This window comes from Entamoeba dispar, genomic scaffold, assembly GCF_000209125.1.
Source record: "Entamoeba dispar SAW760 scf_1105229460151 genomic scaffold, whole genome shotgun sequence".
Classification (NCBI taxonomy): domain Eukaryota; phylum Evosea; order Mastigamoebida; family Endamoebidae; genus Entamoeba; species Entamoeba dispar.
In genome coordinates, this window is record NW_001854049.1 from 7172 (window position 1) to 33885 (window position 26714).

At 25.8% G+C, this 26714-nt stretch overlaps 19 protein-coding genes across 19 annotated transcripts in view, besides 33 other annotated features; 8 read left to right on the forward strand and 11 right to left on the reverse strand.

Moving 5' to 3' along the window:
• Positions 1-126, forward strand: part of EDI_252390 (uncharacterized protein) — a gene marked incomplete at both ends in the record, with an annotated part of 990 nt that extends 864 nt beyond the window's left edge. The window contains one exon of the mRNA XM_001733304.1: positions 1-126. This exon is cut by the window's left edge and continues 864 nt beyond it. Within this exon, the coding sequence (XP_001733356.1) occupies positions 1-126 (126 nt within the window).
• Positions 127-129: 3 nt separating this feature from the next.
• Positions 130-193: a sequence feature (AT_rich).
• Positions 185-785, reverse strand: EDI_252500 (protein RER1, putative; the record flags this gene model as incomplete). The annotated part of the gene is made up of 2 exons (XM_001736846.1): positions 185-377; positions 454-785. 2 exons carry the CDS (start codon positions 783-785, stop codon positions 185-187), a joined length of 525 nt encoding a protein of 174 aa, XP_001736898.1.
• Positions 379-411: a sequence feature (AT_rich).
• Positions 786-798: 13 nt separating the features above from the next.
• Positions 799-848: a sequence feature (AT_rich).
• Positions 849-913: a microsatellite.
• A 30-nt stretch (positions 914-943) lies between these two features.
• Positions 944-2087, reverse strand: EDI_252510 (uncharacterized protein; the record flags this gene model as incomplete). The annotated part of the gene is made up of 3 exons (XM_001736847.1): positions 944-1202; positions 1254-1650; positions 1793-2087. 3 exons carry the CDS (start codon positions 2085-2087, stop codon positions 944-946), a joined length of 951 nt encoding a protein of 316 aa, XP_001736899.1.
• Positions 948-1003: a microsatellite.
• Positions 1213-1248: a sequence feature (AT_rich).
• A 27-nt stretch (positions 2088-2114) lies between the features above and the next one.
• Positions 2115-2151: a sequence feature (AT_rich).
• A 50-nt stretch (positions 2152-2201) lies between these two features.
• EDI_252520 (uncharacterized protein) lies at positions 2202-3545 on the forward strand (the record flags this gene model as incomplete). The annotated part of the gene is made up of 1 exon (XM_001736848.1): positions 2202-3545. One exon carries the CDS (start codon positions 2202-2204, stop codon positions 3543-3545), a length of 1344 nt encoding a protein of 447 aa, XP_001736900.1.
• Positions 3546-3616: 71 nt separating this feature from the next.
• On the reverse strand, positions 3617-4312 carry EDI_252530 (uncharacterized protein; the record flags this gene model as incomplete). The annotated part of the gene is made up of 1 exon (XM_001736849.1): positions 3617-4312. The coding sequence occupies one exon, from the start codon at positions 4310-4312 to the stop codon at positions 3617-3619; it is 696 nt and encodes a 231-aa protein (XP_001736901.1).
• A 40-nt stretch (positions 4313-4352) lies between these two features.
• Positions 4353-4383: a sequence feature (AT_rich).
• Positions 4384-4396: 13 nt separating this feature from the next.
• EDI_252540 (vacuolar sorting protein, putative) lies at positions 4397-6670 on the reverse strand (the record flags this gene model as incomplete). Its single annotated transcript, XM_001736850.1, has 1 exon — positions 4397-6670. One exon carries the CDS (start codon positions 6668-6670, stop codon positions 4397-4399), a length of 2274 nt encoding a protein of 757 aa, XP_001736902.1.
• A 337-nt stretch (positions 6671-7007) lies between these two features.
• On the forward strand, positions 7008-7814 carry EDI_252550 (uncharacterized protein; the record flags this gene model as incomplete). The annotated part of the gene is made up of 1 exon (XM_001736851.1): positions 7008-7814. One exon carries the CDS (start codon positions 7008-7010, stop codon positions 7812-7814), a length of 807 nt encoding a protein of 268 aa, XP_001736903.1.
• A 506-nt stretch (positions 7815-8320) lies between these two features.
• Positions 8321-8348: a sequence feature (AT_rich).
• Positions 8349-8723: 375 nt separating this feature from the next.
• EDI_252560 (uncharacterized protein) lies at positions 8724-9695 on the reverse strand (the record flags this gene model as incomplete). Its single annotated transcript, XM_001736852.1, has 1 exon — positions 8724-9695. One exon carries the CDS (start codon positions 9693-9695, stop codon positions 8724-8726), a length of 972 nt encoding a protein of 323 aa, XP_001736904.1.
• Positions 9696-9765: 70 nt separating this feature from the next.
• Positions 9766-9811: a sequence feature (AT_rich).
• Positions 9804-11618, reverse strand: EDI_252570 (uncharacterized protein; the record flags this gene model as incomplete). The annotated part of the gene is made up of 2 exons (XM_001736853.1): positions 9804-11285; positions 11346-11618. The coding sequence occupies 2 exons, from the start codon at positions 11616-11618 to the stop codon at positions 9804-9806; spliced, it is 1755 nt and encodes a 584-aa protein (XP_001736905.1).
• Positions 10898-10920: a sequence feature (AT_rich).
• Positions 11287-11334: a sequence feature (AT_rich).
• Positions 11454-11475: a sequence feature (AT_rich).
• Positions 11617-11713: a sequence feature (AT_rich).
• Positions 11714-11776: 63 nt separating this feature from the next.
• Positions 11777-12330, reverse strand: EDI_252580 (nuclear transcription factor Y subunit B-2, putative; the record flags this gene model as incomplete). The annotated part of the gene is made up of 3 exons (XM_001736854.1): positions 11777-11872; positions 11927-12062; positions 12110-12330. The coding sequence occupies 3 exons, from the start codon at positions 12328-12330 to the stop codon at positions 11777-11779; spliced, it is 453 nt and encodes a 150-aa protein (XP_001736906.1).
• Positions 11897-11917: a sequence feature (AT_rich).
• Positions 12070-12104: a sequence feature (AT_rich).
• Positions 12331-12382: 52 nt separating the features above from the next.
• Positions 12383-12452: a sequence feature (AT_rich).
• Positions 12453-12501: 49 nt separating this feature from the next.
• On the forward strand, positions 12502-13128 carry EDI_252590 (uncharacterized protein; the record flags this gene model as incomplete). Its single annotated transcript, XM_001736855.1, has 1 exon — positions 12502-13128. One exon carries the CDS (start codon positions 12502-12504, stop codon positions 13126-13128), a length of 627 nt encoding a protein of 208 aa, XP_001736907.1.
• Positions 12568-12640: a microsatellite.
• Positions 12946-13129: a microsatellite.
• A 109-nt stretch (positions 13130-13238) lies between these two features.
• Positions 13239-13350: a sequence feature (AT_rich).
• Positions 13351-13357: 7 nt separating this feature from the next.
• On the reverse strand, positions 13358-14863 carry EDI_252600 (uncharacterized protein; the record flags this gene model as incomplete). Its single annotated transcript, XM_001736856.1, has 1 exon — positions 13358-14863. The coding sequence occupies one exon, from the start codon at positions 14861-14863 to the stop codon at positions 13358-13360; it is 1506 nt and encodes a 501-aa protein (XP_001736908.1).
• Positions 14779-14799: a sequence feature (AT_rich).
• Positions 14864-15234: 371 nt separating the features above from the next.
• Positions 15235-15370: a sequence feature (AT_rich).
• Positions 15371-16364: a repeat region.
• Positions 16244-16607: a repeat region.
• Positions 16608-16667: 60 nt separating this feature from the next.
• Positions 16668-16688: a sequence feature (AT_rich).
• A 1446-nt stretch (positions 16689-18134) lies between these two features.
• Positions 18135-18201: a sequence feature (AT_rich).
• EDI_252610 (uncharacterized protein) lies at positions 18199-18816 on the reverse strand (the record flags this gene model as incomplete). The annotated part of the gene is made up of 1 exon (XM_001736857.1): positions 18199-18816. The coding sequence occupies one exon, from the start codon at positions 18814-18816 to the stop codon at positions 18199-18201; it is 618 nt and encodes a 205-aa protein (XP_001736909.1).
• A 523-nt stretch (positions 18817-19339) lies between these two features.
• Positions 19340-19412: a sequence feature (AT_rich).
• A 37-nt stretch (positions 19413-19449) lies between these two features.
• Positions 19450-19505: a sequence feature (AT_rich).
• Positions 19504-22743, forward strand: EDI_252620 (cation-transporting ATPase, putative; the record flags this gene model as incomplete). The annotated part of the gene is made up of 2 exons (XM_001736858.1): positions 19504-19845; positions 19915-22743. 2 exons carry the CDS (start codon positions 19504-19506, stop codon positions 22741-22743), a joined length of 3171 nt encoding a protein of 1056 aa, XP_001736910.1.
• Positions 22744-22781: 38 nt separating this feature from the next.
• Positions 22782-22827: a sequence feature (AT_rich).
• On the reverse strand, positions 22800-23570 carry EDI_252630 (uncharacterized protein; the record flags this gene model as incomplete). The annotated part of the gene is made up of 1 exon (XM_001736859.1): positions 22800-23570. One exon carries the CDS (start codon positions 23568-23570, stop codon positions 22800-22802), a length of 771 nt encoding a protein of 256 aa, XP_001736911.1.
• Positions 23551-23588: a sequence feature (AT_rich).
• Positions 23589-23632: 44 nt separating this feature from the next.
• Positions 23633-24151, reverse strand: EDI_252640 (uncharacterized protein; the record flags this gene model as incomplete). The annotated part of the gene is made up of 1 exon (XM_001736860.1): positions 23633-24151. One exon carries the CDS (start codon positions 24149-24151, stop codon positions 23633-23635), a length of 519 nt encoding a protein of 172 aa, XP_001736912.1.
• A 160-nt stretch (positions 24152-24311) lies between these two features.
• Positions 24312-24399: a sequence feature (AT_rich).
• A 33-nt stretch (positions 24400-24432) lies between these two features.
• On the forward strand, positions 24433-24991 carry EDI_252650 (uncharacterized protein; the record flags this gene model as incomplete). Its single annotated transcript, XM_001736861.1, has 2 exons — positions 24433-24578; positions 24643-24991. The coding sequence occupies 2 exons, from the start codon at positions 24433-24435 to the stop codon at positions 24989-24991; spliced, it is 495 nt and encodes a 164-aa protein (XP_001736913.1).
• Positions 24992-25082: 91 nt separating this feature from the next.
• Positions 25083-25603, forward strand: EDI_252660 (uncharacterized protein; the record flags this gene model as incomplete). The annotated part of the gene is made up of 2 exons (XM_001736862.1): positions 25083-25247; positions 25295-25603. 2 exons carry the CDS (start codon positions 25083-25085, stop codon positions 25601-25603), a joined length of 474 nt encoding a protein of 157 aa, XP_001736914.1.
• Positions 25604-25850: 247 nt separating this feature from the next.
• Positions 25851-25891: a sequence feature (AT_rich).
• Positions 25892-26205: 314 nt separating this feature from the next.
• Positions 26206-26688, forward strand: EDI_252670 (trichome differentiation protein GL1, putative; the record flags this gene model as incomplete). Its single annotated transcript, XM_001736863.1, has 1 exon — positions 26206-26688. One exon carries the CDS (start codon positions 26206-26208, stop codon positions 26686-26688), a length of 483 nt encoding a protein of 160 aa, XP_001736915.1.
• Positions 26663-26714: part of a sequence feature (AT_rich) that runs on past the window's edge.

The following is a 26714-nucleotide window of genomic DNA, read 5'->3' on the forward strand; positions in this document are numbered from 1 at the left end:
AATTGCACTCAAAGAATGTGCTCAAATCCAAGTAAATATTCATTTCAAATGAAAAAAGTGTTATTAAATTCTGGTTGTTCTCCAGTTCTTATTTATAGAAGAGATAATGGAGGTGTTGTATATTGATTCATTTTTATTTTAACAATTAAAAATTATATGTTAATTAAACCTTAAAAATACTTTTTTAATTATTGTACGTCTTCTTTCCAACATCAAATGGAATATAATGATGTTGAATCATGTGACGAATTTGTGAATGCATTGTAACTACAAATAAGACAATGAAATAAACTAAAAGAATTGGCCAAAATACTGGAATATCTATTTTAGTAAATGACATTAATAATGAACCAAAGATGGCTCCAAAGCTTCTTACCCTTAAAAAAATAAGTTTTTTTATTTAATTTTATTGTCAAAAAGATTTAACTGTTTTTTCTTTTTAATTAAACAAACCAAAATTTCTTTTCTGATAATCTTCTCATAAATGGTCTATATTCTACTCCACTCACATCAGGTAATAATGGTTCTCCAGTTGTATCCACATTAATTGGAGTTAAAAATGCAATAAATTGGAATAAAATATAAATCCCTGAAGTGTATGCATAAATATAATATTTATGATAATGAGTCATCCGAAACATAAACCAAACTAAACAAATTATAAATAATAGCCATCGAGTTTTAGTAAACGGTGTAATTTTGTCCATAAAAATTTGATACTTTTGTTCTATTTTTGATTGCGTTTGAGTAAAAATACTTTCTTTAGGTTCTTCTGTACTTTCCATGATAACTAAAACCTTTTAAATTAAAAAGTTCTTTTTTAAACTTTTAATTATAATTTTATATTATTCTTTTATTATTCTTTTATTCTCTTTTTATTTATTTTTTTTTTCTTTTTTTTTCTTCTTTCTTTAAAACAGAAAAGGAAATAACAAATGAATAATTATTCATCATCATAGTAGTCATCATAATAATCGTCTTCTTCACCATAATCATCTTCTTCTGATATACTCTCTTCATTTAATCTTTCGAAATATTGATATGAAAATGTAAGAGTTTCTTTTACTATTCTCTTACAAATTTTCATGTCAATTAATGCAATCTCTTCCATTACATCATCATCAAAAATTTCAAAGAAATCAAAAAATGATTTATTGTTTTTAAGTTTATCATAATACAAGTCTGTCATTTCTGTTCCACAACTATTTAAGGTAAATATATTTCTTTATTATTTGTTTTTTAAAATAACAAACTTAGCAATAGTGCATGTTGGATAATTAGTCTCATTGATGTTATACATTATTTCTTTTGTTAAAAATGTTTTATTCATATAAGGATTTTGTTTAAATTCGAATGATAATGTATATCCAACTAATAGTGTTTGTTCTTCAGGCAAAATCGTATGTGGAACAATTTTAGAATGAATATTAGAAATACTAATATCAGTAAGATATTCTAACACTTCATAGTCTAAAGCACAAGGGTTGAGTTCACTAATCCAACTACTATTTTTTACTACAAAATACCAATAATATTTTATATTCATTATTTCTTTTTTTTGTTGTTGATGAAATTCTAACCACCTTTCCATTGTATCTTTAAACACATTAAATCTAACCAAATCAGAGTTGAATCTTTTTCCTTTAATTTCTTTTTCTTTTTGAATTATTTGTTCTAATGATAACATTACAAAAAGACTTAAATTAAATAGTTCTTTTTTTCCTATAGATTTCACTTTTTAATTTTTCAATCTCAAGATTTATTTGTCCTATTTCTTCTTTTATTTCATTACTCTTTCGTTTAATCTCAACTATTTTACTTCTAAAATCAATTCGTAATTGATTTATTTTTTGTGTTATATTGTCCTGTTCAACCGTTTCTCTGAAGTTTGTTTCTAATTGGCTCTTCTTAGAAGTGTATATCTCAATTACTTTTATTTCTTGATCCTCTAAGTCATTGAATTTACTTTGTAATTGTTGTAGAGAGTGATAAAGACTTTTTAATTGGATTATTTTTTGTGAATTGCAATTATTTTCATTATTACAAAATTGGCAAGATACCGCAATAATAAATAAAAAGAGAAGCATTTTGAGTAAGATTAATAAGAAGAACTGAAAATATATATTATTTTATTATTTAAAAGTATTATAAGGGAGTTATATAATCAATATTTTGAGATTATATCTAAAAACTCAATTTAAATGGACCATTGGGGAATTCTTAAATGTATGACACCAGGACACAAAGACATTCCATTACAAAAATGGATAGAACCAATTGGAAGAGCAAATAAGGAATGTAATATTCATGAACCAAATATAAGTTCAAAACATTGTATAATTGAAAAAAGAATGATTGGAAATGAAGCAATTTTCTTTATTACTGATGTTTCTAGTAATGGGACGTGGGTGAATCATAATCGAATTGATAAATTAGAACAAGTTCCATTAACATGTTATGACGAAATTACTTTACTAGATCCAAACCTTCAAAAGAAGAAATGTATTAGTTATATGTTTGTAGACATGGAATTTGAAAAAAAGGAATCTACTTTAGGTGGACCACAAAATCGATATGAAATATTAGACTTTTTGGGAGTAGGAGGATTTGGTGTTGTTAGAAAAGTAAAAAGAATTAGTGATGGAACTTTATGGGCAATGAAAAAAATTAATATCTCAAAAGCAAGAGCTAAAGGAGAAGATAAAATGATTCGCAATGAATGTGAGGTTTTAAGACAAGTAAATCATCCATCTATTATCAAATTAGGAGAAGTTTTAGAAACTAGAGACTATGTATATATCATTATGGAATTTATTAATGGTGGAAATTTATTAAGAGGTGTTAGATTAGCTAATGAACATGAAAGAGAAATTCATAAACAAGAATTTGATATTTTAAAAGAAAAGATGGCAGATTGTGTAAATAAAAATAAAGTAGATGAATATAATGCTCTTGAAGAAAAATATCTTAACTTAAAAGAAGAAGTTGATTCTACTGCATTCTCAGAAGATGTTTGTCGTTTAATTACTAAACAAATACTTGAAGCTTTAAAATATCTTCATTCTAAAAACATTATTCATAGAGATTTAAAGTTAGAAAATATTATGTGGACAGGAAAAAATTATGAAATTCGTGTAACAGACTTTGGTCTTGGAAGAGTTGTTGGAGATGATTTTATAGCTGGGACAATTTGTGGAACAACATTATATGCTCCACCAGAATTTTATAAACGACAACCATATAATGGACCAAAAGCAGACATATACAGTTGTGGAATAGTCTTGTATAATATGATTTGTAATAATTTTCCATTTGATCGTTCATTAAATCCATCTGAACTAGCTCGTGCTATATCTGAAGGAAAGATTATAAAAAGAAAGAAACTCGAATCAAGTTCAATAGAGTTGATTGACTTATTAAATAATATGTTATGTGTTGATCCAGAAAAGAGATTTACATCAGAACAATGTTTAAATCATGAATTCTTTGAAAGAAAACATGAAGCTTCAAGTCCTTTAATAGAACTTAGTAAACCAGCATTTTAATTGAATGTCGTTTAGTAATTATCTAATTAATAAGAGAATTCATTAGAATTAAAATGTAACACTTTTTTAAATTAAGGATTGAAAAAGAGCCTATGAACATCTTTCTTAGTAAGTTGAGTTCTACAAAATGGGCATTGTACTTTTTCTTTATTTTTGAATAATTCACACATACAATTTCTACAGAAAACATGTCCACAAGCAGTAGACACAACATCACTGCTTGTATCCCAGCATATTCCACATTTTAGTCCAACTTCTTCACTAACTTCTTTCTCCTTTTTTTCTTGAGGTTTAGCTTCTTTCTTTGGTGATTTCATCCAATCAGGAATTTCATTAACTTGACGTGATTTGATATTGTGTGAATGTTCTGGATATAACCTACCAATAAAATTATAAAATGAGTTTCTTTGTTGTTCATGAGTATAGAACTCACCAAATGGAGAAAGGTGATAGGTTATTCTATTGAAGTTATGTTCAGGAAAATCATCTGAGTCTTCATCGAATGATTCTTCACTAATTTCTGTATCAAATCCATCGTTATAATTGATATTAGGTATTATGAATTGAGGACTTAAATCACCTACTGTCCTAATAGGAATTGTATTTTGCATTTGTTCGTTCATCCTTACTTGCCTTTCAATTTCTTCTTGTGGGTTAAGTTGTTGAACCCCTACAATCTCAACTTCAGAATCTTCGTTGTCATGATGGCAACTACCAACAGACTCATTGTCAGAATCAATTTCAATGACCTGTTTTTGTTGGTTCATAATATTTTTTTAAGTTTTCCTTTTTTATTTTTGAAATACCAAAAAATAAAAAATTTAAAAATCATTTTTTTCTTTCAATTCATGTTAAATTTGAATGCCTGCAAACTTAGTATTTTCTTGAGCAGAAATAGTAATACTATTCATTACATTAGTGAAAATAGTTATTTGAGCCTCATCCAAATATTCTTTATTTTCATTTATTTCATTAATTATTTGAGTAATTTTGTCAGGTGTGATTTGATCAAGTAATGGGAAGAAATAAATGTAATGATTGATAAACATGATTAACAGTTTCTTTTTTTCTTCTTCATCAATAATTCTTTCTATTTCATTTCTTGCTTTATTAAGAGTATCAATACAATGATCTTTATCTTCTACATTACTATTATTTTTAATATCTAAACTAGCAATTTTGCACATCATTTCACATCTCATTGGTGTTTTAATAAGATATTTAATTGTTTTCATAATCATATCCCTAATAACAATAAAATCGTCTTTTGTTAATTTGAGTGTAGTTAATATTCCAATTGCCATAATAATACATTCTTGTTGAATTTTAGTTTCTGGAATATTTTCATATAATTCAAATGCATTTTTAAAGAAATACATATATTTTTCTACTCCAGCTTCACATGCTCCTATACCACAATATAATGAAAGTTTAAATGCTAAAACATAATGTTCAAGTTTAGCTACCATTTTTGAAATGGCTAACACAAATGAAAAGATAAATTTTACTAATGATTCTTCTTTTCTTCTTCTAAGTGCAACAAAAATTAATGGTGCTGCAAGATATTTAATTCTAATAGCATCTCCTGTCATTTTATCTTTAAATAATGTTAATATACTTTCAAACATTTCTGCATCTCCTCCAATTAATGGAAGTAACCTACATGCATTTTCTACATCAATTCCAATTTCTTCTTCTTTTATATCATCTGGTTGATCTTGAACTTTACTAATTAAATCAATAATAACTTCTAATATATTACTAGCATATTCTTTAGTTTCAATGTGCTCATTTAATGTAACACATCGAGTAACAATATCACTAGCAAGTATTTTTCTTTTTGAATATGGAAGTAATGAAATAGAATTTCTAAATCCATAAATATTTAACATTTCTTTAACTCCAAATGATGTTAATGATAATTGTAATAATCTCATTAAATGAGTAATTGCATATTGATCTAATCCTGATTCTGGTAAATAATTAGAAACCATTTCATAAATTGTTGCAGTTTGTTTATAACAACGAGTATAATCATCTTTATACCATGCCATTTGAAGTTCTTCAAATTGTGCCATAATAGCAAGAAAATCTGCTGCAATAACACTTCTCTTTTTACAAATATTAACTAACATTGTACTAAAGATTTGGAATATATTAATTCGTTGTGTTAATGGATCAAGAGTAGTTTCTTCATTTTTAATGAAATTTACAAGGACTTTCATTAAATTTAATAATAATGGTCTTGTATCAAGTTGTTTATGAAGAGATGGGAAACATCTTAATAATTCTTCTAATGTACCAACATGATAATGAGGTGGAAATGCAGATATAACTACATCCATTAAAAATTCTTGTGCATGAAGATCACCACATGAAATAATTTGATCCATCACTCTTGGCATAATAGAACTTCTATAAATATCATATGTCATTCCTTCTAAATTACTTAAAAATTGAATATTTCTTGATACTAATTGAAGAAGTTGTCTTTCTTCATCAACTTTCTTTTCTTTATCTCTAACACCTGCTTGAAGTCTAACTGTTAATTTATTCATTTCAATAAAATTAACTAATAAGAAATCAACTGAATCCATTAAACATCCATTTCCTTCTCCTGTAGTATTTCCATCTGGAAGTTTATCTTTTAACATATCCATTAAATAACTTCTTACAAATAATCCTTTTGTTGGGTGTTGAACTGCTCGACACATTTCAACTAAATCTTTCATTAATGCATTGACAGCTGCTGCTTTTCTTTTAACAGCTGCTGCTCCTACACAACACATTAAATATAATCTTGGAACAGCATAATAAATATATTGGACTTGTTCATATAATGCAAGTAATGATCCTTCATATTCATCTTTTAAAAACATGAATAATGGTGTAAATGCATTTTGTGCAGCAAGATAAAGATGATAATAATTCTTTGGTGCAAGTGAAATAGTTCTTAATTCTTTCCCTATTGTATCACAACATCCAATTGCTTTATTTAAATCTTTATTATTTAATGCAGCATTCATAATCTCTGATTCTGTATCAATAACTCGTAATATTCTTTTAACTTCATTCCCTTGTTCTTCTTCAGAGTAAAATACACTATCTCGTTGTGGACGACTCATTATTTATGTTGTTCTGATAATTATTTTTTAGTTCTTTTAAAGAATTTTCTGTTTTGAACTTTTTTTTTTCTGTTTTTTATAATAACACTATTTTCTTTTTTATTTGTTATTTGATATTATCAAAATAAATTTCTAATATGAGTTTTACTTTTATTATGTTCTCTTTTCTTTTAAATTATCACAACCTCTTTAAAATCATTACACCATTTTCTTTACTAAAATGGATAAAACTTTTGATATTTTACATTTTAAATTAGACAAGATGATATTGTTATTATTTGAGATTACTCTTTATCAAAACTATCTCTTTTTAAGAAAATAGAACTATAAAAATCAAATGGCACAATTAGTTTGTATTGACATTGATGGAACATTGATGGACACATCAAATTCTGAACATTTTTATATTCCACAAGATAATATTAATACTATTCAAAAAGCACTTAAGAAAGGAATTCATGTTTGTATTTCAACAGGAAGAATGAGAAATAGTGCGATAAAAGTTGCAGAACAAGCTGGAATACAAAATGAATACTTAATTTGTTACAATGGTGCAATGATATGTCATGGGAATGAAACAATCTTTGAGAGTGAAATTAATAAAGAACAACTGGAAAAAATCAATAAAATTATTAAAGAAAACAATATCTATGCACAATTCTATATCAGAGATGAATATTTTGTAGAAAGAAAAATAGACCTAACTGAATCTTATGAAAAGAAAATTGGTATCAAAGCACAAGAAATAGGAGAGAATGTTTTTCATCTAAATAAAGTAACTAAAATATTATCAATTGCTCATTCTAAAGATGAAAAGATAAAATGGATGCAATTATTCACTGACATTGATGGTATTGTTGTTACAGAATCACAATCCACATTCATCGAAATCACTAGGAATGATGCAACAAAAGGACATGCTGTCAAAACACTAGCTCAAATACTTAATATTAACTTAAAAAATCTCATGGCTATTGGAGATGCTATGAACGATATTCCAATGCTTGATGTTGCAGGATATCCTGTAGTTATGGGTCAAGCAGAGGATAGAGTAAAAGAAGGTAGATTAGTAACAGATAGATGTGAAAATAGTGGAGTTGCTAAAGCAATTCAGAAATATTGCTTTAACGAAACTTCTCATTAATTGAATACATTAAATTAAACAAACATTAATCAATTCATGCCAACAATGAATAACTATTTTTATTTATAAATTATCAAGTTCTTCTAAAGAACCAGCAACACATTTTTAGAAAATAGAATAGATGAGAAATTGTTTTATTTGATTCAATAATTTCTTTAAAAAATTACTTGAGAAAAATAATATCACTTACCTACTATTCTTGAATCAACAACACTGCCACCTAAATGGTGAACAATATAAATATTTATTCTTCTAAAAACTTAATATAATAATACCATAAATACTTTTGATAATAAATTAGATACTATATTGATACAATATTCTCTTCTTGTTCTTTATGACTCTGTATTAAAGTTAATGTATTTGAATATATCTAAGTCTTTGAAAATGATTGCAGATAAACAAATTTTAATAACTCACTTCATTAAAATATGAACAAATATTTATACAACATTTACCAAAGTCAACCATTACCAAAATAACATAGTTTACTTGTAACTTACCACTATAAATGTTTTTAATATTATTTAATAACACAACCTTTCTTTATACGAATAAATTCTTTAAAATAAACAGATGTATAAAACAGACTTCTCTGAAACAAAGTAATATTATTAGATTGTACATAACTTGAATTGTATTTCTTTGTGTACATCACCATTGTTTGAATATACATTTAGGCTTATTTAAGTTTCAAGCTAATACACATAAATAATTAACAAATTAACGAAATAATAACAGAATAAAAACATAATTTTAACTGAAAAATTCTCTGTTATTATTTCATAATTATTATTTGCAAAAAGATATTCAACATAAAATGATTCATAAAAGTATTATCTTCAGATTATTATAACAAAGGTGTTGAAAAAAAAACAAATAGACGTAATAACAAACACAATAATTTGTCTAGTATCTGAAAGTATCCCCAATAAAAAATCCTTCATTAGAATTTAACATGCAACTTGCGTGAAGTCTTTTTGAAATAATATCTCCTTCTGATGACTTTAAATCTTTTGATTGTGATTCTTTCATTAAACCATTTTTGAAGTGATCCATTTCATTTTTAATTTTAAATGTATTAGTCTCTAGATCTTCTTTTAATTGTTTACTATCGGAAGATTTTGAGTTCTCTGTATATTTTTGAACGACAATTTCACCAGTTACTATTTTCGGTAATACACCTTCTTCAGCTAATGGGACATGATAGTCTTCTAATGTCTCATCATCACCATCAGGCTCTTGTTGGATACTTCTTGAAGCAGGATTAACCCATTTAAAAGCAGATCTTTCGTTATAATATCCATCCACCAAATCATTTACTTGAATCATTGAACAAGGAAGATCAACAAGAGTCTCTCTTTTTTTTCCTCTAAAAAATTGTTTAATTCTTCTATTGACTATATCTCCAATAGTAGCTATTTTTTCACTATCCCAATTAACAGACCGATATTTAAGATGTTTAATTTTTTTCATCTTTAGTGTAATATTTGATCCTTTAGTACCTTTTTCTTTGTACTCACATCCCATTTTTTGTAATAGTTCTAAGAGGAAATTAATAGTAGCAGCCATAGTATTTCTTCTTTCATACTTTACATGATGTTTACTTTCAGGATTAACCCCCTTTAAATTTTTAGCAACAATCCTCTTAATTTCTTCTTTCATATCAATATTTATATTTTTCCCATAAATTCTTACTAGATCTAAAAATTGGCATATTTCTGATGACTTTCTTGGAACACTAAATTGCATATTAAATCCTTCATATATCAATAAACATATTAATGCACATTCTTGTTCTGCCTCAAATGACATGGATAATCTTTTTGCTTCTGTTAGTGGTTTACGTTGAAAATTAATGCTTTTTTTAGGAGGTTCCATTGAATCTTGTCATTTTGAGTTTTAAGGGTTTTTTTAATTATTTGGATTCTTTATTTTCCAAAATTCATTGATTTTTTTTTTTTATTTTTTTATAAGAAATAAAATACTTTAAAATTCTTGGAAATTACTTACTTCTTCCATTCTTGGTTGATGTGAAGATACTTCACAAGCACGTTGTACATACGGATGAGCAAAAAATTCACTCCACGACAGACGCTGATATTCGTGGTGAGTAATTAGGTGAAGAATCAGATCTTTTAGTTGTTCATCAATAACTATATCTTCTCTAAATTCTACAGGTAATTCATTCATCATTGAATTTTGAAACACTTCAAAATTATCAGTAAACGGATATTCTTTTGTTGCCATTTGATATAAAATGACACCAAGACTATACAAATCAGATTTTGCTGTATACGGTTTTTGTTTAATAATTTCTGGTGCTTCATAAATTGGAGTTCCAACCATAGTTGCCATTAAGTCATTAATTCCTCTAGAAAATCCATAATCAGCTATTTTTACTCTTGGTAAAGGACCTAATGTTGATTGTAATAATAAATTAGCTGGTTTAAGGTCTCTATGAATTAGTCTTTTAGTAAAATGAAGATACCATAAACCATTACATATTTCTCCAAGAAAATAAAGAATTTCATTATTACTTAAAGGAGTTGGTTTATTTTTCATATAAATTTCAAGATTACCCGCATCACAATATTCCATAACTAAATAAACATACTTTCCTTCAATATCTCTACCACCTCTTAATTGTTCAATCATTGAATGGTTCCATTCAAAATAGTCTTTGTATTCTACTAAATTAGGATGTTTACATAATCTCATACATGTTGCTTCTCTTTGTAATGACTCTATTTTTTTTGAAATCTCTTTAATAGCAAATTGTGTATGATCAGAATTCTCTGCTAAAAATACTTGACCGTATTGACCGTGATCTAATGGACGAAGTGCTCTATAATTTTCTCTTTTTCCTTGGGTTCCATACTTATGGTTCATACACTTTACTATATAAGGATGACTAAGTACTTCTTGAATAGATATTCTTTCATCAGGATCATATTTAAGCATTTTAGATAATAAATCAATAGCATCACTATCACTAATATATAAACTGAAGTTAACACTAGCTTGTACATGAATTGCAGTGAATGGGTCCATTTGAATTAATTCAAATGGACAAAATCCAGTTAATAATTTAAAAATTAATATACCAAATGACCACACATCTGATTTAGAATGAGTGTAATAATTAAAATATTCAGGAGCAGCATAATTAATATCGTATAACTCTATTTCTGGTATTACTGAATTTTCTATTTGATCACATAATCCAAAATTTGATAATTTTACTTTTGGAAAAATAGAAGCAGGGTCTCTTGATATTAAAATATTTGAAGGGCATAGATATAAGTGTTGATGATTAAGTCTTCGATAAATATAATCTAAACCAACAGCAATATCAGAAATAAAAAATTTTTTTTGATCTTCTTGTTGTATTTGATTACCTTGCCAATATTTGTCTAATGAAAAGAAATTACAGTATTCCATTGAAATCCAATATTCTAAATGACCATTCTATATTATAAATTTTTAATTATAAATTAATTAACATTAAAGTTAAATACTTCTTCAAACTTTGTTTGTATAAAATGATGAATAATATTTTATTACATGTGAATTTTCTACAGTTTCCATAAGTTTACAATATACTTCCATTCTTTTATTTTTTTGTATTTCATTTGGATTAATTTTTATTATTTTTAATGCAATTAATCTTGCAATTCTTTTGATTGGATTGATAATTTGAACAGCTTGATATATTTGTGTTGTAGAATCTTTATAAATTAATTGTTTGATATGATATTTTTGTACTGTATTTTCATCAGCTAATAGATATTGAGAAGACATAAAATTAAGATTTTTTAAATATCTAAATTTTAAGTTCTCTATTTTATTTTTTATCCATATTATTAAAATATAATTATTAATTAATTAAAAAAAAACAGAAGATCAGATTGTATCATACACAAAATCATTGTGAAATGTAAAGCCATTTTTGAATTAATTTAACATGGAGGTTGAGGTGGAAATTCATCATTCATCGAAATATGACTTTCATAAAACTCTTTTCTAGGTTCATACCCATCATCTTGTGCATTCACCTTGCAGAATAAATATTTACAGACTATAATAAAAAATAATAATTAGAAACAAACCTGACGAAAGTGGTTTAAGTGTTTTTGAAGTGAAGGACAATAATCTTCAAATCCTAGTCTATCTAATGCATCTATAACGTCCGCTCCTGTAAGAGTGTGTTTAGACTTCACCGATCCTTTTGGTACATCAGCAGCCCTATTGCTTTATTAACAATATTATTTATTTTAAAAAAAATAACAAACTCAGAGGCTATAAATGATAAAAATTCCGTTGCTAATTCAGTCATATATTCTTGAGCATCTTTAGAAATACGTACTGCAGATCCATTAGGCATTGAGACTGACTTTCTCATTACACGGATAGTGTTTGCTACTGGTAAAGAAAGGCTATCAACCGGTTGTGATTTCCATTTATCTTGTTGAGCGTTATGGTCTTGTTGAGGAGTGTCAGAAGCACTAAACATGTGATAGTATTAAAAAAGTTATTTTGTCTTTTTATTGTTTCATTTTTTTGTCAATTAATATATGTTTTATATAACTTTTTATAAACAAATATTATAAAACCTAGTTTTTAATTATAAAAAAACTAGTAAAGGATAGTTTTATTGAATCATCTAAAAAAAAACGATTGAAAGATGACAGAAAAGGAAGGTGGATTAGATCAAATCCTTGATAATATCGTAGGTAATGAAAAGCTTATCAAAAAACCAGGAAAAACAAAACAAGAAAAAATGGAAGAAAAAGAGTTGAAAGAAAAACAAAAATTAAGAAAAATGTTTCTCGAAAAAGAACATAATAGTGCATGTGTTATAATTGATAAACATGAAAGAGAGCTCAAAAAAATTGCTATGAAAGGTGTTGTACAATTGTTTAATGCTATTGCTGAGCATCAACATAAATTAAAAATTGCAGAAATGAAAGATGAAACAGGACTAAAAGATATTGATGATTTTGTTGATGAAACAGTATCAAAAGATGATTTCTTTAGTAAAATTATCGCACAACAACAAAAAGAACGAAAAGAAATTCAGGCACATGCTAGTGAAACTTCAAAGAAAATTTATGAGGGAAGTTCTGTTAAAAAACAAAAACGAATTGATGAAGAGAAAAAAGCTAAAGAACAAAAGAAGATTGAGAAATCAAAAATCAAAAAAGAAAAACGGGCTGAAAGAAATAAAGAAAAGAAAGAGGAAGAGAAATTTGTTTCAGGAATGAAAAAAGATAAGAACGAAAAGAAACCGAAAAAAAATAATAAAAAGTAAATTTATCATGAATTGATTTTTTTTGATTGGCTTAATCATTTAATTTAAATAATTTCTATTAACTAAGGTAAATAAAAAAGAAACTCTGAAATTTACTGGTTGGTAGGAAGTAATAATAATTTATAAGAAAAGAAGATAATCTTATTGAATAAAAAGTTAAATTTTTATTAAGATTTATGTTATATTTTTGAAAAATAGAAAATCGTAATAATTAAATTATTTGCTTTAATTAGATAACTATTGTTTTCAATAAAGAATAATTTTTTTCTTCTTGTTGTTTATTTAACCGAATAAAATAATACTCTTCATCATTAAAAGGATCTCTCTTAATAGACAGAAGCTTCCCATTAAGTGGTTCATTCAATGAGTCCCAGTCAAAGATAAGATCTGTTACTTTTTTTCCAGTAAATCTGTCATTTACATGAACAACATCACTACTATCAATTGAGAGTATTGAATTGTTGCTATTAGAGTATATGGCTCTTGTAGCGTTTTTTGATTGCCAAGACCTTTCAGACTTCATTGACTTTGGGTTAACTGTTCTTGTATCAATATCAACAACATAACCATCTTCACCACCAATAACTATTGAACTGTCATCATCTGAATACATTGTTGTTGTTAGTGGTGTTTGTCCAGTGAATTGTAAAATAGGAGAACGACAGGGTGTTCTAAGGTCCCAACAAGTGACTATTCTATCATACGAACAAGCAGAGAGAATAGAAGGATTCTTTTTACTAAAGCTAGCAACATTAATTATGTCATTATGAAATCCTCCAAGAACTCTATGGAGTTGCATTGTTTCAAAATTAAATACAAAGATATTATTTTCATATCCTGAAGAAATGAATTTAGAACTATCACAATTGATTGATAAAGATGAAACTCTTTGTAAATTATCAATTGTTTTTAGTGAGTATTTAGTGTTTGTGTCAAATAATGAAACCATTCCATCTAATGAACCAACCAATATTTTTGAACTTGTATTTAAAGTTTTTCCCCAATTGAGACCTAGTGTGAGTGAATCAAATACTGTTTCATATTCTATAAGTTTTTCTGAATGAATACATCCTACAAACAATTTTCCATTTTTCGTAGTTAATGCAATAGAACCTGGATTAATTAATGAAAAATCTATTTGTCTCGGATCTTTAATAGTATGAAAGATTCGTTCAAGTCTTGAATAAGAAAGTTGAGAAGAAATACCTAATTTAATATTTTTAGAATTCCCTTGTATTCTTGTTTCTAATTGACTAATTAAATTAATTTCATTTCTGAATTGGAAAGTATCTAATATAGATTGATTTAATTCTACTTTTGTATTCATAGTTATTAGAGTTGAGTTAAATTCTTTGATATAAGGTAAAAATACCAATAACAGCTTTGTATAAACATCACAATATCTCGTAGTTGGATTAGTGAATGATAAAACTTTATTAAGATAGTTTCTTTGTGCTTTTAAGAGTTTAAGTCTTTGAGAACCTTTCTTTTTTGAATTTTCAAATTCTATAATTTCATCTAACCAAGAGCTAAGTTCTTGTAAAGACACTCTCTGTTTAACTGTTGATGGATTTATTGTTAATGATGTTAGAGATGTCATTTGACGAAGGTGAATAAAATTAAGTTTATCATTTAGTAGAGGATTGTCAGAAATATTTAAATTATTTAATTGAGTAATTATTGGAACTTTTTCAAGTTGGTTATTTTCAAGGTTTAAATAGGTTAATGTTGTCATATTATTTAAAGCTTCAACAGAAGTTATAACATTATTACTAACATCGAGATATTGCAATTTTAATGGTTCTATGCCATAAACATCTTGAAGCTGAAGGTGTTGAAGAGTTAATTTTTTTAGATTAAAAAATAAGTATATTTCATGATTGATATGACCATTTTCATCTGCTTTAATCAATAATAATCTTAACTAATTACCAAATTAAAAACAAACAAAATGAAACATCAACGCTATAGATAGACTCTGTATTTCTTCTTTTTAATAACTCTTTCAGAGAGGATTTTTTCTTGTTGTGTAACATTGAGTAAGTTGAAGAATAAAAATAAAAAATTCACGTTTTATTGAACAACTTTGAGTCTTAAAAATAACACAATTTTAAATATATATATATTTTTGTTTTTTTTATATCAAAAAAGTTTTTGATGTAATACTAAAATATTTATTAATAAACATAAATAATAATTTTTGGATATTTATTATGAAATTATTATAATTTATTTAATTAAATCCTTTTTAATATATTATCAGAATTATTTCTCTAAAACTTAACTTTTTGATTTTTTATAAAAACTGTTTATAATATTAAAATCTAATTGTAATTTTAGTGGGTTCAATATTCTTACTGTTTCTTTATGTATCAATTTATTGATAAGATTACAGGTATTATTTCTACATATCATTTCTCTATTTTATTAATTTGTCATATAATTCATTGTATTTAGTTTGTAAATATAATTTAATTTTATATTTCTGTTTTGATATATATCAACATCATTAATACATCATTTTTATCTTTCATATTTTTAATATCCATTAATCTAGTGTTGAAAGAATGACCAATAGCCAATAAATATTTATTGTAAGTTATGACAATTTCATCATTATTAATACAGTTAAGATAAACATTGACATCTATTAATTTAAATTCAATGAAATTTGTAATTATAGATGTTTGTATATTGTTTACACACACATTCATGTTTTAGTATTTAATTTTTCTTCATTAAATCATAACGAGATATGAATAATAGAAGGAATAGTGATACAACAACGTTTACAATATTTTAATATATCAATATGAAATATTTTAGAATTAACACTTCCTGCAACAGTTACTTATTCTTACATCTTTACTAATTAAATAAATATATTTGTTTTTTATATTTAATGAAATCTATATGATTATTGATAATTTCATATTATTAAATATATCATTTTATACTTCTTATACATTCTCCACATTTCTTTTCTTTATATCCATTTAAATTTCTTTCATTTAGTTCATTTGTTATAAATTCAAATACATTTCATTATATCATGTTTTCAATCATTTAATTAAACTCTTTCATTAAATTAGTCTTCTTAACAAATGTTTTCTTCATTTGTTTAATTATTCCATTTGGATTCTCTTTTATTGCTTCATCATTCTTTGATTTTCACATTCCTTTATTTTTTATTTCAATATATTTATATCTTCTTTGTATTTTATTAATATATTTATTCTTTTATTATGATACTGTTTGTTTCTATTGGACTTATTGTTAAAATAAGATGATAATGAAATGAATGAAGTAATAAGTGAAATAATTAAAATAATAATTAATTTAATTATTATGATATTAGTTGTTATTATAATGAATTTTACAATAAGAATCATTATTTGTTTTTATGTAAAGAATACTTTTAATTTATGTCTCTCTTATTAACATTTGTTGATGAAAACAAATTTCACTGACTTTTATTAAATCTTTATAACAGTTTGTTATACAATATGCAAGCATCTTTGCTTCTAGTTTTGGGGGTGATTAAAAAATATTTTTAAAAAGACTTTAACTCTATTCTTAGACAATCTATTTTAAGTTTCCACGTCATCTAATGAGATAGACGAAAGCCATTTGTTAGTACATAAAAAACTAAAGTAACTTAGCTTGAATAATCAAGATTTAATATTCTATGAAGTTTCTTATTTAGAATTCAGCAAGTATTTAAAGTAATAAATTTCAGAGGTATTAATGGTTTAGTTTTATTATACTCAAAACAAAAGAAAAGTCAACAAAAAATTATTTCGTTTGTTTTAAAAACAAATGCCAAAAAAGTTAAGAATAATAAAGGATATCCCAAATGATTGGAAAAAAAACTAAATGTATTGAGTAATGTATTTGTATGTATTTCGACCAAATTTTAAACTCCACATGACTCTAATTTTCTCTGTTTATATGAGAAAATATTTAAACTCTGAAAACTGAAATATATCCAGTCAATGTTCCAATTCTTTTATTCGTGTTTGTAGCATATGCTATAAATTTCAATTACTTGAGTTGCAAATAATAATAAACACTTTACTGTTACTGAGTCTCTCAAAGAAGAGTTATTTTTCAATAATACTGTTTGATTTATTGCTAACTTCAATAAGAATAATTCATTGTAATTATCAATTGACTGACTATTTGTTACTATGATGACACTGAATATTGTTCTATGTTAAAGCCATTTATCATTGATAAACAGTATGAAGAGATTATTAATGATTATGGAGAGATACACCAGAATCATTTGATTGGAGAACTCAAGGAAGAATTTAAAATATTAGAGATTAAGCATCATTTAGATTATGTTATAGTTTTGTTTCTATTACTGATATTGAAGGAATACTATTAGTTGCTATATCAAAGAAAATTATTGTTGATGATTCTGATCTTTCTAATAACAACTTGTTGATTGTTCTGTTTCTGTTAGAAGCAAAGGAAATAAAGATAGATCTCTTCTTTTTAGTTTTAGATATGTTAAATTAAATGAAGTTATACAAAAAGGTTTATCCATATATAGTTTCTGAAGAAATTTGTGCTTGATAAGAAGAAAGCAGTTTTAAGATTACTGGACAAAAACTTGTTATAATATGAAGTGAAAAAAAAAACACTTAACATATGTTGTTGTTGAAGTTGGTTACTGCTACTATTGATGTTTCTGGAGTTAAATTTCAATTATGTAAGAATGGTAGTATGAAACTAATGAATATTTATCAACACAAATTAGTCATGGTGTTGTTGTTGGCTATGGTGTTCAAAATGGAACTGAGTACTGTATTATTAGAAATTCATGGGGAAACTATTTGGGGAGATCAAATATATGTTTTAATGTCAAAAAAAATAAGAATAATCAATGTTATTGATTTTTGTTGTGATTATCCAATTGGAAGTTGTTGATGCTTAAGAGATTTTGATTTAATACTTAGTTTATATGTTTTATATATACAACACTAAATTTCAATACCTTTTATTCATTTTATAATTCACTTTATTATAAAAAAGTTAAATAAAATTTTTTAAATTGTTAAATTACAAAGATATAATTTGAAGTAAGTCTAAAGAACCTTTTTTTATTGTAATTATACCATTTTCTGATGGAAGAGAAATTATTTTTTTATTAATTGAAGATCCTATACGAGAAATAGATTCTTGATCAAACATTAACTTGTTTTTATTATATACTTTATAAGCGATATCAATTTTACATATTCCTTTTTTTCCAGTAGTTGTTCTTGTTTGGAAAAAATATCCAAATTCAGATAGAAGATCCATTATTAAATGGAGGGTTTCAGTGATTTTGTAATTTTCTGATCTTCTTTGTGCAGTTTTTCGAGAAACTCCTTGTGATAATTCTTCTTTTAATCTTTCATTAATTCTATTATTAACCCAGTCATTAACTGCAACACAATCATCTAGTCCTCTTTGGATTTCTAAAATTCTTAAGAAAGGAAGAGTAACAACACATCTTTTATTCGGACAAATTAATTTAATAGTAAATTCTTGAGAAAGAAGAGCCAAAAAGAGACTCTCTTGCTCACTCTGATAATCTCGGTTTTCTTTGAATGAATAGCAACACTTATATTCTGAAGTTTTTTTGTGAGTTTCTCTTCTAAAGTGGATCGTATTCATCTGGTTGATGACTTTCATTTTGTTTAGTTGATAAAATTTATAAGATTTGATCTAGTCATTTCTCTTTCATTTTCAGATAGTCCTAACATATATTGAAACGAAAGTAAATGATAATATATTATTTACGTTTAGTTTATTTTAATTGTTTGTGCTTATTCTTATGAAACAATGCCTTTTCTGATTATTTTCTTTCAAACTCCTATCTTTCTTGTTTCACTCCTCTGTAAACCACCAACTCTATACAAATATAATGATATTTTTGATGACGTGCTATCATTCAAAAATGTCAACCTATATTTATCCTTCTTCGTTATAGTAGTTTGTCCCCAGCAAAAATAGTATGACTTTACTCATTTCAAAGCAAAGTGAAAATCTAACGTCCATAAAAAGTTGTACCTTTTTTAAAAACCAAAAACAAAAGATCGCTTTTTTTAAAATAAAAACATTAGTTGATAGCTAAGCATTTAAGGATATACTTCTAGTTGAGGTTATAATTAGCTTATTTAACATCTCTTAAAATTTTGTTAAGTTTGACTCGTTCATATTTTTTTTTAGAATAACATAACATAATTTTAATAAAAAAACGTTATTAAATACAAAAAATAAATTAATAACTCAGAGTTTTTGATATAAAAAAGGAATGAGGAATAGAAAAATAATAATAGCAAAAAATATAAACTGAAAAATTATATTTAACATTTTATTATGGAGAAAGCATGGGATTTTTTGCAAAAAAAACTATTTTTAAGAAAAAAACCTGAACAGCCTCGAACAATTATTATTCCTATTACTAAACAAAATAAAAAATTCTGCTCTAATAAAGTTGAAAATAATAGATATACTTATTTGAACTATATTCCTAAATGTCTATTTAATCAATTCAAATATTTCTATAACCTTTATTTCCTTATAACTGCATTGTCTCAATTTGTTCCAATTCTTCAAGTTGGATATCGTTTTACTTATACAATGCCATTAGCTTTTGTAGTAATTCTTGCAATGGCAAAAGATGCATATGATGATATCCGTATTAGAATAAGAGATAAAGTTTGTTTTTGTTTAATAAATACTTTATAGTTGTGTTAATAATTTTTATCATTTCATCTCATTTATTAGCAAACTAATTCCCAACCATTTACTCAATTAATTGGAGGTGAACCTAAAGAAGTTCAGTCAAAAGATATTGTTGTTGGAAATATTCTTAAATTAAAGAAAGATGAAAGAGTACCAGCAGATTGTTTAATTTTAAGATCAACAGAAGAAAGTGGATCAATTTTCATTAGAACTGATCAACTAGACGGTGAAACTGATTGGAAGTTACGACGTGCTATTGGAGAAACACAAAAAATGGATATTCAAACAATTTGTAATTGTCAATTTGAACTTAATGTGGAAGCACCTCATGCTGATGTTTATTCTTTTCAAGGAACAATTAAAATTAATGAAGATCCTAAATTATATTCATTAAATGTTGAAAATACTGCATGGGCTAATACTATTGTTGCAAGTGATGAGATGTGTGCATTAGTTATTTATACAGGAAATGATACTAGATTAGCAAGAAATAGAAAACAAAATGGAAATGTTAAACGAGGAAAAACAGAAGATGAAGTTAATTTTCTTAGTAAGATCTTGTTTTGTAGTTTAATGGGATTGTCAATATTAATGATCATACCAGATTTAATACAACACCCTAATTGGTTTATCTTAGTATCATTAACAAGATTTATGATTTTATTTTCATCTATTATTCCTATCTCAATGAGAGTTAACTTAGATATAGCTAAAATGGTATACGCATTTTTTATTAATAAAGATAAGGATATTGCTGGTGCTGAAGTTAGAAATTCTACATTACCAGAAGAACTAGGTAGAGTTGATTTTGTATTATCTGATAAAACAGGAACATTAACTAAAAATGAAATGACTTTCCAAGTATTATGTATGCAAAGTGAAACTATTCGTTCAACAAACTTTGATGATATTAAAGATGATATTAGAGAATGTCTTCAAAATAATGGTGAAAAAGTTTTATTTAAAAAGAAGAAAAATCCAAAGTTTATTATGAGATGTGTTCAAGCAATGGCTCTTTGTCATAATGTTACTCCATCATTTAATGAAAATGGTGAAAAATATTATCAGGCAAGTAGTCCAGATGAAGTTGCACTTGTAAAATTTGCAGAAAGTGTAGGAGTTGTTTTAGAAGAACGAACCTTTAAGAAAATTGTATTAAACATGCCTATGATTGGAAGTATTGAATATGAGATATTAAATGTTTTTCCATTTAGTTCAAGTACAAAAAGAATGGGAATTATTGTACGTAATAATAAAGATAATGAAATTTATTTATTAATGAAAGGTGCTGATAATGTTATGGCAAAAATTATTAAAGACAATGAATGGTTAAGTGAGGAGTGTAATAATTTGGCACGTGAAGGATTGAGAACATTAGTATTTGGTTCAAGGAAAATGAGTCAAGAAGAATATCAAGAATTTAATGAACGATATGATCATGCTAATACACTGATGATTGGAAGAGAAGAGGAAGTGTTAAAGGTACAAGAAAGTATTGAACATGGATTAAATGCAATGTGTATTACTGGTGTAGAAGATGAATTACAAGAAGACGTTCAAAAAACACTTGAAATGTTGAAACAAGCAAATGTTAGAGTATGGATGCTTACTGGTGATAAAGTTGAGACTGCCACTTGTATTGCTAAATCTACTAAATTAGTTGATATTGACCAAGAAATTGTACAATTTTTTGCTAGTAGTATTGATGAAGCAACACGTTTAATTTTTAATAATGAAGGATCAATTGGAACAAAGGCATTAATTGTTGATGGAAATACTTTGTCTTTAATGTTAAAAGAAATGAGTAAAGAATTCATCCAATTTGCATTAAAAGCACAAGCTGTTGTTTGTTGTAGATGTTTACCATCACAAAAAGCAGATATTGTTAGATTAGTAAAATCATCAGGACTCACAACATGTGCTATTGGAGATGGAGGAAATGATGTAAGTATGATTCAAGAAGCTGATGTTGGATTAGGAATTGAAGGTAAAGAAGGTAAACAAGCATCAATGGCAGCAGATTTTAGTATTAAACAATTTAGTCATATGTTAAAATTATTATTGTGGCATGGAAGAAATTCATATATTAGAACAAGTGATTTAGCATTATTTATTATGCATAGAGGAATGATTATTTCTATTATGCAAGCAGTATTTTCAATGGTATTTTATTTTACACCAATTACTTTATTTACTGGTATTTTACTTGTTGGGTATTCTACTTTTTATACTATGGCTCCGGTATTTTCATTAGTATTAGATGAACGAATTTCATTAAAAGATATTATGCAATTCCCAGTATTATATCTTGAAATGCAAAAGGGTCAAAATTTATCATTTAAAACATTTTCAGCATGGATGTTTATTAGTATATTACAAGGATCAGTTATTATGATGTTAACAATGGTATTATTTGACTCAAACTTTGTTCATATAGTATCTATCTCATTTACAGTATTAATTTTGATAGAATTATTAAATATTGGATTTACTATTAGACGATGGAATTGGATTATTTTTGCTTCAGAAGCATCATCTGTATTAATGTATCTTATTTCTATTATTGTTTTAAGACCAACTTTTGAACCATCATTTGTATTCAGCCTTGGATTTTGGTGGAGAGTTGCAATAATTACCTTAATAAATTCGTTCCCTTTCATTTTGAAATTTATTTATGAATTATTAAATCCACCAAAACATATGACAGTAGGACATAAAAAGTTCCCTATTTCATTTGATTTGACATGTTGTTGTAACTGTCATAATATCCGAAAAAAAAACGATTACCAAGATATCAATTTTTCTGAAATTTATGATAAAACAGAAACCAATGATGATAGTAGTAAAGCATTAATTGATCATTTAAATTGAATTAATAAAAAAAGAATTTATCCCTTTTGTTTAGATTCATTTTATACTAATTTTAATTATGAATAATAATTTGTAAAATTTAATGGTATATAATTTAACTTATCATAGGTTGCAAATGAACATATGAAAGAATCTAATTTAAAACAGTACAAATAAAGTGGAAGTGATTTGTAATTAACGACTGAATTGAAACTTGTTAATGGTATTGAATTTGTATTTGGGTTAATACAAGGAAGATGATGATTTAAATTTATAGAAAATGAAGTAATAATATCTCCTAATCCAATTCCTAATAATTTAACTAATGCCTCTTTAGAACTCCATATAATCCCAAATAATTCAATTTTATCATTTAACTTAATTGTAGAATCAAGTTTTTCTTTTTCAGCTTCATTTAAGAATGAAGACATTGAATCTAAAATTCTAGTAAAAGGAATTTTAGTAAAAGTGTTATTAAACCCAAATCTTTTTAAATTAACTATATCAATACCAACTTCTTTTGGCCCTTCAATAAACCCAATACATTCATCATGACTCCAATTATAATGGATATTTTTATTAACAATATCATATTTTCCATATTCATTACATTTATTATCATTTTGTGAAAGGTTGTGTCTCTCAAAAAATTCTTTTCTCATTCTTCTCACAATACAATATTCTACAGCAGATGGTATCTCATAACTCTTTAATGGAATTCCACATGAGTCATATCCAATAAAACGACTCATTTTTTTGAATTCTTCATTTGTTAAATTTTTAATTAAGCTGTTAAATTGAATTTGACTTAAACAACAAGGAAACTGGATATAAATTGAATAATACATAAATAATTAAAAATTTTTGAGTTCATTTTGAATTAAAAGAAATAACAAAGATTATGATAAACTCAATTAACATGTGCTTTCTGAGGTTTTGTTTTTAGAGATTGATAAGAAACAAAAATTAAGAAGAAAGTAAACACTAGGAATAAAACTGAAATAAATGTGTCTATACCAAACATTGATATCACATTCTTTCCAACTGTTTCAAAACAATTTTGTTTCATCAATAATCCGATGTCAGAAATACAATTTTGTCTTATACTTTTCCATCCACAACAATTGAATTGTTCTTCAATTACTTGAAGATCATATTCTTCTATTTTATCTACTTTTAATACTGTGTAATCAATACCACACATAATAGCTTGAACCGTTAACATTATGGAAACTAAAACAAATAATGATAATGATATTATTCCTGCAATTGTATTCTTCTTTGCTAATGAAATAATTGTTGAAACTGATGCTAAACACATTGAAATACCAATTAATATCATTAGAATTCCAATAGATAAAGGATGGTGTACTGCTGGTGATAAATTATATCCTGTGTTATACCTAGTTAATCCTAACAATGCCACCATTGCCCCACAAATCTATAGTATAAATAAAAAAGCATGTAGAAAGGATTAATGACAAACAAAATATAGAAAGAATATTAAAAGAAAGCATAAAGTATTGGAAGTGTTCATTTGGGTTTAAAAAGAGAAAAATTGTTTTTTCTTATTTTTTGACTTGTTTAAGATTTATTTATTGATAAAAATGAAATAAATTAAATATTTATAGTATATTTATTATTATTTAATGAAAAAATATATTTAACAAAATATTACGATATAAAATCTTAATAACCAGACCCTTTGGAATGGATTCTATCACATCAAATGATTATATAAACAATATCAAAGAAAAAGTCAAAGAGCTTGATTATAAACAATATCAAATGTATATTGGAATTACTGGATTTATTGTTATTACCACTATTCTTCTTTTAATTCTTAGAAAGTATTTGTTTGTTTCATTTATCTCTCTTGTTCAATAACTTCAAACAAGACAATTTTTAACTTGTTTTTAGGAAAAGAAGATATGAGACTCAACAATGGATCAACCAAACTATGTATTCAAGACAGCCATCATTTGTATCTTTAAATGCTTCAGTTACCCCAAACAAACAATCACTTATTGGGGAAAGACAAGTTTCAATTTGTTCAAATGGCCCTATCCCATCAGAATCACTTCCTCAAGTATATTCTAGAATGGAAAAAGAAGAAAATGATTTTAATAGTGGAGTTGATGCATTTGAAAAAAAAATAGAAGAAGCTAAACAAAATGAATCAATTCTTCAACAGTCCTTATTGCACCAGTCAGATCTTGAGCATTCGTATCATCTTTCTCAAAGATCTAGTCTTAATAATGCTAATTAATTTATTATTTGAATTAAATGGGATATATTACATTTTTTTAGTGAAAATGGAAAATCAAAAAACTAAGAAAAAGAATAAAATAAATTAGTAAATGATTGGATTATTGATTTGTTTCTCTATCGTTAATGCATTCAAGGCTGATGTATATTATTCTATTTCAAGCGAACAACCTGTTGAATGGAAGAAAAGAGGGTCAATTGAATGCAATAATAATCAATGCATATTTGAAAATGAACAAAATTTAGAATTTACAAAGGTTAGTTTTTTATTCTTTTATTATTTTAGTTATGTTTAACCAATTAGAGTAATGAGTTATGGTATTATATAAAAGTAGATAACACTTTCACATCAATCCCAACAAACAGTGTATCACCTCAAATGACCGATTCAATTCAACTTTCATTGTCTGGTGATTCTGTTGAAAATATTTATTATCATGTTAATGGTCGTTCATCAACGTTAAAAACATCTGCATCATTATTACGTTCATCTGAATTCCCTAAAACTCGTCCTGAAAAAAGACCACCACCAGAAGAAGAAAAAGGTTTCTTTTCAAAGTATTGGGTATGGATTTTAATTGGGGTTGTTGCTCTATACTTTTTCTCGGGATAAATAACAAAAAGACAATTTTTTTGTTATTTTATTAGTTTTTTTTTTGTTTTATAGTCAATTATCACAGATTTATTCATTCATTATTTTTTAATTTATCTTGATGATAGAACTATTAAGGGGTATTTTGATGTACACGTTTCAACACAGAGTAGAGTTCAAAAAAAACTCCAAGAAGAACATCTGATTTGTTCATACAAATAACCATATAAAGGTGGACACGTGTAGATTCTGAAGTCGTTGAGATAAGAATAAAATTGAATTTTTATAAATATATAAAAATAAAATTAACTCAAATAACGTTAGAAAATTATGTTGAAAGGAAAAAGTAAAAAAGAATAGAGTTACATTCAAGACTTATGAAAAATTAAAAAAAAAAACAAGTAACCGAATAAATTTTTGTTTTGAAAAGAGTATATCCTTCACATTTTTTTGAACTACAACACATTTCTTGTGGAATTTTAAGAACGAAAAAATTAAGGGAGTTGTTGCTAAACTTTGATGGAACTTTTATTCACTTAAATATTTTTACGCAAGATAACAATTTTTTCTGTTCTTATACTTTATAAGAATAAAAGAAGAACTCAGATATTAACGAATTACTTATGGAGCATACAAACATCAAGCAACAAAAAACTCATTCAAAAGTAATCCATCCATGGAAAAAAACTGAAGACCAACAATTACTTGGAGCTATTCAAAAATATGGAGAAGCTGATTGGAATAAAATTAAAGATGAAGTACCAACAAGAACAAAAAAGCAATGTAAAGAGAGATATTTCAATCATTTATGTTCTCGAGTAATAAAAGATAAATGGACAAAAGAAGAAGATAGTCTTATTCTTAATAAAATTAATGAATATGGACATCATTGGACACTAATTAGTCAATTTATTCCAGGAAGAGCACCTAATTCTATTAAAAATAGATTTTATTCTCATTTATCTAAGGTAAGAAATAAATATTTTAATAGTACTAATGAGTCAAATTCATTAATACTTGATTCTGAAACAAATCTTATTCAAAGTGCATTTATTCCCGCTTCATCTCATTCTTATACCGTTATTAATGTAAATTCTTTTTATTAATAAAATGATTCTTTTAATAAAAGATG